Source organism: Rhinolophus hipposideros (assembly GCF_964194185.1).
Source record: "Rhinolophus hipposideros genome assembly, chromosome: 14".
NCBI lineage: Eukaryota > Metazoa > Chordata > Mammalia > Chiroptera > Rhinolophidae > Rhinolophus > Rhinolophus hipposideros.
Genome location: NC_138060.1, coordinates 55573819 through 55584385, shown reverse-complemented (window position 1 = coordinate 55584385; position 10567 = coordinate 55573819). Strand labels below are relative to the sequence as shown.

Below are 10567 nucleotides of genomic sequence, written 5' to 3'. Positions count from 1 at the left end.
CCTTGCCCCCTTCCACTATGAGGGGATGCTGCGTTAAGTGGACAGTCTGCAACAGCTCTCACCAGAACTCAGTCCTGCCGGCACCCTGATCTTGGCATTCTAGCCTCCAGATCTGTGAGACATAAATTTCTGTTGTTTATAAACTATCCAGTCTCTGGTGTTTTGTCACAGCAGCTGGAACAGACTAAGAGAAGCATGTTCCAACCGCCCAGCCCAGCTTCAATGAGGTGGGGTAGTGCACTCCTCCCAGAATTAGTAGGGGAAAAGAGTGAATATTTAAGAATAATCTCCTCTATTATAAGTAGACAAATACAGGCATGACTTTTGCATAAGTCATGATGCTGATATTTACGAGGTCTGACAATTTAGTTCGCAAACTTGCTGCAATGATGTTGCTAACCTTTTTTGATATCAGAAGGATTATTCATTATGAACTTGTACCAACTGGACAAACAGTTAACCAAGTTTACTATTTGGAAGTGCTGAAAAGGCTGCGTGAAAAAGTTACACGACCTGAACTTTTCGCCAACAATTCAAGGCTCTTGCATCACGACAATGCACCAGCTCATACATCACTGTCTGTGAGGAAGTTTTTAGCCAGTGAACAAATAATTGTATTGGAACACTCTCCCTATCCACCTGATCTGGCCCCCAATGACTTCTTTCTTTACCTGAAGAAGGAAATATTGAAAGGAAGACATTTTGATGACATTCAGGACATCAAGGGTAATACGACGACAGCTCTGATGGCCATTCCAGAAAAAGAGTTCCCAAATTGCTTTGAAGGGTAGACTAGGCGCTGGCATCGGTGCATAGCTTCCCAAGGGGAGTACTTCAAAGGTGACAATAGTGATACTCAGCAATGAGGTGTGCAGCACTTTTTCTAGGATGAGCTCACGAACTTAATTGTCAGACCTCGTAGATGATTTTCTTATCCTAAGAGAAAAAGGAGGAAACAAGCATTGAGTACCTATAGTTCCCAAGCCCTCGCTGAGAGTTTTCTCATGTGTTATTTCATTTAATCTTTCACAACACCATGAGGAAGATATCTGTGACCCCATTTTACAGATGCGGTGATAGGTTACAGAGCAGGAAAATGGAAAAATCTAAGAGAAGCCTAGTTTTTCCTAGCAGCCTTCACATGCTTTGAATATTTGATCACTTTTTTTTTTGTCACGGCCAATCATGCACTTATTTCTTAGGGGAAAAATACTACCTCTGTACTGTTCCTGTGTACCCCAGAAGCAAGCAGAGCTGTACATTTTCTGACTATAGCTGCCCTTCACTCTTGATACTCCATTTGCTGACTCAAATTGATTCTCTTGAATACTCAGATTGTCAATGCAGGTTCATCACTCAACACATGCTTTTGGGGCTTCTGGGGTAGAGAGGCTGAACGTGCAGGTAACTTGAGTGAGTGGACCCTCTCTACTATCTTACGTGTCTTGCTATCCTAGGGGGATGGGGGTGTGGGGTAGGAGGACGGAGAAATCAGGAATTCTGACCAGGAAGTGCTGCCTGGAGAGGGTTGCAGACGGGTGTACTGATACCTTCCTTCCCACCTCCCCCATCCGACATGGCCTGTCGACGTAAATGTGAGCTCGTCTGTCATGAGGGTTCCGCACACATTACTGTGCCAGGCACAGAGTAGAGAAAGGTAGACTGAGGATTGGGATGATTGGGTTTATCCCTGAATCTACGTTTTCACAGGCGACTCTGATGCCCATTCAAGTTGAGGACCACTGCATCAGACCACCAGGCAGAAAAGGCTCCCGGCAACTATTAGTGTTTTCATTCACTCATTCATTCCAGGTTAGTGCAGGGTTCCTCCTCCTACCTGGGGATGGCAGGGGCCAGTGCCTGGCTTCAGTGTTCTGGGCCGGCCCGACTCAGAAGGGCAGCGGCTGCTCTGAGCCTGGGCACGACTGGAAGAGGCCCTGTCCTGCTTCCTGCTCAGCTGCACCGTCCCCGCAGAGCCCGGCAGGGGCTTCTCCCGGGACGTTCGGACTTACCTCCAGGGTCTGGGCCCGCTTCTCAGCCTTGGCACTACTGATATTTTGACTTGGATAATCTTTGTTGTGGGTGCTGTCCTGTGTACCGTCGGATGTTTAGTAGTGTCTCTGGCTGCTAGCCGCTATAGGCCAGTAGTACACATCCTGCCCCCCCATTACCCCCACAATGTGACAATCAAAATGTCCCCTAAGAGACAACATCACACTGACCTCCACTTGGAGACCTGCTGGTTCTACCTGAGTGAACACTCAGTAGAGGTGATCACTGGGAAATTCTGTTCTCAGGAGAACCAGCAATGGAGAGGTGAGAGGTATCCCTGAAAGGACCACGGGTCCTTAAAACAGTGGTTTTTAAATCTTGGCCCCTCCAGTGACTACCCATGGACTTCTCTTCTTATGGCCTCCTCACTCCCAGTCTTTCCTAACCAAAACAAACAAACACACAAACAAAACCCCCAAAAACCACATACCCACAAACATTATTTTCATAAATGACTTTTACTTCTTCATCATTTCTCTTGACAGTAATTCTTGGCAATGTGCATATAACAGGAAGGCAGGCATAACTTTCAGAGGTCATCAAAGATATGGTCCCACTGTCCTCATTTTCTTAAACCATTAAAATATTTTCATTTATAAAAATTAATCTAAATATAAATATTGACACTAGAGATCAAAATCACTTGATGACAAAATAATTCTTCTGGAATTATAACATATGCTTATGATTTTTAATAGTAAATTAAATCTTTGCACTTATTTGGCACAAGGAAACCTTTATAAAAAATTCAAATGGCATAGAGCAGGCTTTTTTTTTTTTTTTTTGCAAGGCTTACACAGTACACATTTTTGTGAAGGAAAACTGAATATTTTAACACTGTAACACAACAATAGTTGCTTTTCATGCCTCTTAAAGGAAACGTCCAATTGGAATTCAGGTCGCTTTTGTTGTGTTTCTCAAATTTGTATTTGTTTTCTTTGAATCACACCAACAGAACACAAAGCCAAAGACTTACTTTATTTCAAAGGCATCGTTTCTGTTGGATAACACATACACAGCATCAGCAAGAAGCGTTCTTGGACAATATGTAGACCCCCATCAGGAATGGATCGTAACACCCATTTCAGCAGCAAATCAGTTCTGGGAGTGTGCTGAGCAGCAAAAGAACGTGGACATTGAAAATAACAGAGTGAGGCTCCTGCGAGCCATTCTAACTATACTTGGCATAAAGGTGTGCCTTTGGCAAATTAGTCTCGCTGGCTCTCAGTTTCCAAACCTGAAAAATGGGAATACTTACTGAATAGGGTTGCTGTAAGGATTAAAATGAAAATAAACATCAGTCATACTATTGCCTTGCCTCCTGTCTTTGCCTTTTTCCTCAGATTCAGAATATGTACCAAGAGAAGTAAAAAAGGTTACAAATGCTCAATTAACTGAGTGAAATTCCAGTTCCATTTGCTTTTGTAAACACACTCAAGTCATGCATTTGAGACCGGAAACGTGGAGTTAGTGTCAACTCACGTGTCCATTAAATTTACAGTTTGTCCTTGCTTTTTCATACCTGTAAAGTTTTCAAAGGCTGTTCCTTAACCATTTTTTTGTTTTTTGTTTTGCTTTGAAGGTCATTTTTCTACTTTTGCTGGATAGATATTGGGAAATAAATTTTGAAGGATAACATGTTCTCATGTGGTTATAGTCTGCGATAATCCATGTACCTAAAGCTTATTTAGACGGGATCACTGCTAACCCACATCACCTTGGTTCTGGATATTGCCCTCAGGTTAAATCAAGGCTGGGCTTTCTCAAGCCCCTCTCCCCTTCAGAGTGGGTAGTGAGCCCAAGGAAGAACCTAAATTCTCGATGAGCCATTGTTTCAGATGGACCTGGGAAGGACATGGGGAGTCAGAGCTTCTCAGTCTGTGGCTTGTGATTGCAAAGCAATGGGAATGACTGGTGGTGTGGTGGGCTGGGAGCTTAGCAGAAAGGAGGTGGCTGAAGGGGGACCTATACCCGGGATGGTTGAGCACTCCCCAAATTTGACAGTCCCTAGTACTCACTACAAGGTCATTTGCACCTTAGCATTTGCAAGACAAAGACGCTAGGGAGAGATTAATAAGCATCGATGATGAATTAAATCATACCATCTCCCTTCCCTCCACCCCAACCATTTTCCTTTGGACAAACTGTTGTCATGTCATTCTAGTTGAATCAAAAGGATAAAAAAAAAAAAGACGGAAAGATGACACACAGTAGCAAAGCGAACAGGGAAATGATGCATCTTTTGGATGGGGAGCGCTGCTGCTGGAAGCCAGCGTGGTGGTTTTCTCTGTCTTGGATCCCTGGGGAGCCTCAGGCAGAGAGTGGGCGGGACCTCCACGCTGACGTCTGGGACTGCTTTCTGGGGAGGTATCAGGACAGCCCTTGCGCTGCTGCACCGGCCTCCCCAGACTCCCTCCTCAGGTGGAAATCCGTACAGTATTCAATGGCTGTTGGGTCAAGGCACTGTTGTGTACGGCCGGAGGCAGTGGGGTCACTGGCAGTGGAGTTCCATGGCGCTAATACATCACAGCCGACTCCAGAGTGGGCTCCTGGGGCGACACAATCAGCACCGTCATGGGCCACTTGGCAAAAGTGAGGACACGCCATTCAAAACATCTACCACTTTTTTTTAATATCATGAAAGGCATTCACGTTCATTGACCAGATAAATGTGTCACCATATTTAAAAAGTGATACATTTTTTTACCTGTGCATTGAATCCATCTGCAATTTATTGTGGTACATGGAATAGGACAGATGGATTCCCTTCCCACTGCTACCCCGTTGGCCAGTTTCCCAAGCACAGTGCTGTTTTTGTTTTTTAGAATAATCTATACCGTTTCCCTACTAGTTCCAAATGCTTAAAAAAAAATCATATAACATGTTTTCAGATGTGCCTGTATCTGTAGCTGAGCTATTTGTTCTATTCCATCCATCATCAATTCCTTTACAGCTTTTAATTTGTTCTAACATCCGGCAACAAGATCACTCCAACTTTCCAAAATGCTTTTGTCTATTCTTTCTGATTTATTCCTGTGTGAACTTTAAAGAAGTCCCGTTGAGATTTTTATGAGAATTGGATGAAACGATAAATTGAGAAATGACTTTCCTTATTGAACTACTGGTGTGAGCGATTCATCAGCATCTCGATAGTAAAGGTACTCTGGCGTTCCTGTGACTTTTACCTGGTGATTTAGTACTTAAGCTAGTGCTGTGTTTAATTTGCTAAGATTTTATTTAGTACGCTTCACCTCTCTGAAGAAGTACACCTGGTGTGTGGTTTGTGTGTCTGCGTGTGCCTGGCTGTGAGTGGACCTGGAGCTGTGTACATACTTAACAGCCACGTCAGGCTGTGGGAGCTGGCATTATAGTAGCTTTCTAACAGGAATCTTTTAGTTTTCTGTTCTTTTTTTAATGTTCTGGAACATTTTATTTTGTCTGGGAATTAACTGTTCCTTAAAAAGTTACCAGCAAAACCACTTGGCCAGAGAATCATTTTTTTGAAGGTTTAGTGAATTTACAAATTTTATTTCTTAAGCCACTTTTTACTAATATTCTGATTTGATTAAAATTAAGACTTGAGATTTATATCCAATTACATGTTTAAATAAAACATTTTTTATCTCTATTATAATCTCTTATTTTTATTTATTTTTTCTTGATTGGGCTTATAGCATTTTTCTATTTTCTATTCTGCCAAAGAACAAACTCTTGGATTTACGATCATGTCTACAATTTTCTGGTTTTAATGAATTGGTTTCTGCATTTATCTTTGATGTCTGGAATTCAATGTTTAGCTCATTAGTTTTGCTTCTTCTTTACTAGCGAATAAAATATTTAATACAATGAATTTGACTCAGTGTAGTTTTATATGTCTCCCATTTGTTTTGATTTATGTAATGTTTTCATTTTCTAAATGCTCTGTGGATTTGCTTTTCTCCTTAATTCATAGTTCCTTGGAAATGTGTGAGTGTGCATTTCTGTATATGTATAGTTGTGTATGTGGGCTTTATAAATGCAAGTAGGGTTTCTGTTTATTTTAACTTTTGTTCTAATTTTCTAGATTTGCCCTGTTCAATGTGGTATTTACTACAGCTATTTATACATTGTGGCGATTTATAAACTGTATCTACATGTAGCTATTTACATTAAGATTAATTAAAATTAAATAAAAATTTAAAAATCAGTTCCTCCAAGGCTATATTTCAAGTGCTTAATAGCTACATGTGGCTACCATATTGGACACTCCAAATATACAGCATTTCCATCATTTCAGAAAGTTCTATGGAACAGTGTGCCATTCTAGATGATTTTTGGCATTGGGGTCACAGAAGGTAGCTTTATACTTTCTACGTTTTGGAATTTATTGAGGTTTCCTTTGTAGCTGGTATAAAATCAGTTTTTATAAACGGTCCATTGATGGTTGGAAAGAAAGTGAATCCTCTGTAAAGTATGGATACTTATCTTAATTAAGGGAATTTTAAAGTCCCCAACTACAGCACAATAAATGGTATTGCTCTATTGTTTGCGAAATCAAGAAAGGCTCATGAGTGACTATTTTCCTTTATCAAAATTAAAACACCCTCCTGTCTTGTTTTTGCTAAATGCTTCTTGGCTTGGATTCTACTTTGTTGGAAAGTAATATTTTGTCCTTTTTTGTTTGTATTTCTTTAGTAAATATTGTCTGTTCTTTCATTTTTTAACCGTGCTGTGTTATTTAAAGGTAATTTATTTTTAAAAAATAATTTAGTGAGGTGCAATTCACATACCACAAAATGGACCATTTTGGAGTGAACAATTCAGGGGCATTTAGTCCATGCACAATGTTGTGCCACCACCGCTTCTCTGTAGTTTCAAACATTTCCATCACTGTACGGAAAACCTTTTAACCACTGGGCAGTTTCTTCCTATTCCCCATTCCCAAAGCCTCTGGCAACCACCAATCTACATTCTAGCTCTATGAAATGTAGTAATTTATTTTTAACTCTCTGATTTATAACAGATTCCCTCCCTGACCCTCGTGGTCTGGCCCTTTAGTGCAATAACGAATCTCTTTAGCTCTTGGAAGTAATGGACAGGAACAAGGTAATTGGACTTTGAAAGGTCAGGGGTAGCGGCTGACCAATGAAGGAAAGCCAACGGGCAGAGGTGTTGCCGTGGCTGCATGGTGTCTAATAGATGCAGTCATTTGTAATTCAAAACAGCAAGCCCACCGTTATGCCATTCCCTGGTGCTTCTGGAGACAGACAGGGACAAAGAAAAAGAGGAAGGGGAAAGGAGTGACAGGTGAGGCATGAAAGGCAACAGAGTAAGTTTGTCCTTGCTTTCATCTTGTGCCCCGAGATGCCGTCTGCCCTGAGCCGAATGGTACCACTGAGGCAGTTTAGCTGGATCACCTCCTCCCACATCAGCAGCCCCAAGCATCTGCCAACATGCTGAAACACGTGGTGGTATTTACCCAAACAACCCTATGACAGCAAGAGTCCATGCAGATTATCGTCTGTCCTTCCTTTGCCTCCTTTAGGGGCAGCTGCTGACTTTTTTTGGGAACACAAGTAAGAAATGGCTGACAGGAAATTTAAGGAAGAGTGAATACGATTTAAAAACAGAATAAAAACTCTTACACCTCAACCAGATCTTACATTCCTGTGTATGGGTTTTTATTTCTCTTGTATCAAACCTGGTCCCTGCAAGGAGCTGGAGAGAGAGTGGAGGATGGCAAACCCAGGCATGGTGATCATTACTTCTTTTAGATCTCCACCACCCCCAACCAACAGACCACGAGACCCTGCGGGAAGGATGCTTCTTGGGGCTCCGAGGGGGAAGCTATAGAAAGAAGGACTATAGAATGGAGGGACCCTCTACGGTGAAAGTGGCGGGCATTGGGACAGAGATGACACTTACTGTCAAATCCTTGGAGGTGTTTTTCCTTTCTTTAGCTCTGTTTGTCGAGGAGCCTTGGAGAATAAAGTTGCGGTTGAATGTTTTAATGGTAGTCACTGAAGATGCCTCCATTTTCTCAGCTAAAAGGAAACAAATGGGAATAGGTGTTACCTAGAAGCTGGACTGATTGTGAAGGAAGAACGACCAGGCGTCCAGATCACCCAGATTGTTGTTCTAGACTTGGAATCTCATTCTGGTCCACATGTCTGACTGTGGAATCTTTTTGTTTTGTGTTTATTTTTACAATGAACCAAATAAATTAATCATTAGTGGCTTTCTGGGTCAAGGTAGCTTGCAGAGAATCCAAGCAATTCTGACATCGAAAAAGCTTTAAAAACTTCACATTTATAACTTTGCAGCCAACATGGTCTGATGTGTGGCCATTTCAAGTCCCCGTCCATCCCACCGAGTGGGAACAGTCTCGTGTTTTCCTGCAAGAATACTGTTTATCAGCTGCTGCCCCAGACACCAGGGGGCAGGGGCTGTTATGAAATACACAATATCACCTTTCTAATGCTCAGGAAATTCTGAAACACATAGTGACCCGAGGGTTTCAAATAGGGTATCATGAATCTGTAATAAATTTTGATTGTATAGGTGTTTGTGGAATGTAAAGTAGGCATTCAATAAAAGTCTATTGAACATTACACGGTGGAACCAAGATTCAAGTAGGTATCGTCTGACTTTCTACTCTTCTAATGTGTGGATCTAAATTTCTAGTTTGGCATCATCATGATGTAGCTTCCAAATCCAGGGAAATCCCTGAAAAGGCTCAGGATAAAGGTGATGCCACTGGCATCACCGACATCCCTTCTAGGGTGGGCACTCTGTTAGATGCTTTTGGTGCCCTGCCCATACCTCCCTGACAGTCACTATGCCAGCCCATTCTGACAGCATCCTCCTGCAAGCACTGCCACTCTGTTGCCCATGCATGGGGCAGGTCAGAAGTACCCCACAGGAGGAACCTTCGGCCATGATGGATGAGAGCTGAAATACCTCATCTTTTTACTCTTTGGGCAGGAAACTGCAGTGCAGTCAATACTGTCTCCCAGAAATTCCCATCCCTATTTAGCATCTCATATTGGATTAATTTCCTTCCCTGAATCATTTCTCTCTTTCCCACCAGTGCTTCTTGGAACTACCTCCTAAATAAACTACTTGCACTCACGTCCTTGTCCCAGGGTCTGCTTCTTGGGGGGATACAAGTGAAGACAGACTCTCCCCAGGAGCGATTCTGGGTGAGAACTCCCCAGCAGATCTGGTCCTCAAACTCAGACCACTGAGTTACCCAAAGTAAATGAGTCAGGCTTAATTCTCCAGCAGCTCTGTGGTTTTAATTAAGCATACCTTTCACTGGTGGCGCGGGCAGTTTCCTCCTCTGCTGCCTTGATGTGTCTATAGTTTGTACCTACAAACAGAACGCAGCAATCAACACACCTCTCAAAACCGAAAACATTTTATCTTCTAAAATTTCCAGGCTGTGCAAAATTTCCACAGCGGGAGTGAGGGAGGGACGCACCTGGTTTCTTTGCTTCTGATCTCGTTTTCGTGTGAGACGCACACAGGGCGCTATGTTTAATCCTGCAATGGTCAGGGCTGAGATCCGGCTCTCGATGTCAGAGATCTTCATGTAGCAGAAAGACAGAATCAGTAGGGAGAGAGCACAGGAGGGGAGTCTTTGTTAAAAGCATTATGAACCTATAAAGAACAAATTTGCTTTGATGTACGCTCGCTCCTTCATTCAGCTTCTACCAAGCACTTCTCTATCGAATGCCGTAGCGAGGAAATAAAACACAGGCCCTTCTTTGTCCATTTAAATGTCTAGTTGGTAGCTCTAGAGCATGTCACCCATGTCAGAGTATCTCTAGGGATAAAGGGGAGCCTAAGGCACAGTGGGAATGAGGCTCAGCACAGGGAGAGGTGATCAGGGAAGGCTGGCATGGGAGGCAACGCCCGATGTGAGCTTTGTAAGGCGAGTATGATTTACGGGTCCTGCTTCATTCTTCCATGACATATGAATTCCAAACCACAACACCAGGTTTTAGAAGGGAGGCCTAGCAGCCCCTGGTTCAAGTCCATTTCCTCTATTAAGAGGCCAAGTGGCCTTGAGAAACTCCTTCTTCTCTCTGGGTATCAGTTTTCTTAAGTGTAACACTGGAAGGTCAGAAGGAGCTCAGATTTCCTTCCAACAGTGTCTTAAAACAGATATAGAGAGCAAGAGCCCACTCAGTGCCCAGAAAGAACCCTGGTCCATCCCTGTCCCAGGGATGAAGCAGACACAGTCCCTGTTCTTAGAGAAGGGCATTACTAAGGGCCATGCCAAGTCGCCATGCTAAGTGCTGTGAATATACATGAGCTCATTCATGCTTTGTTCATGAATTCCTTCATTATCTGGTGACCGAGGTACCATTCTCTTGGTTTTATAGATGAGGAAACCGTGGCTCAGAAGGAAAAGTAGTATACCCCACATCTCACAGCTGGTCTGGCGCAGACCTTGGAATTGATGCCAGTGCTCATGCTCTTGCCACTTTGCCACGTTCTCAGAGGCCTTGCCAAGGCTGGAGTGGGGGAC

At 42.8% G+C, this 10567-nt stretch overlaps 1 protein-coding gene across 7 annotated transcripts in view; it reads right to left on the bottom strand.

Moving 5' to 3' along the window:
* Positions 1 to 2491: 2491 nt before the first annotated feature.
* MYRIP (myosin VIIA and Rab interacting protein) overlaps positions 2492 to 10567 on the bottom strand; it is a 227163-nt gene continuing 219087 nt past the window's right edge. For all 7 annotated transcript variants that reach the window (XM_081072743.1, XM_081072748.1, XM_081072747.1 and 4 more), the window contains 4 exons: positions 9515 to 9619; positions 9343 to 9403; positions 7957 to 8075; positions 2492 to 4601 (listed from right to left, as the gene is read on the bottom strand). In XM_081072743.1, coding sequence (XP_080928869.1) covers positions 4569 to 4601; positions 7957 to 8075; positions 9343 to 9403; positions 9515 to 9619 — 318 coding nt within the window. In that variant the 3' untranslated portion in view covers positions 2492 to 4568. The remainder of the gene's footprint in view (positions 4602 to 7956; positions 8076 to 9342; positions 9404 to 9514; positions 9620 to 10567) is intronic.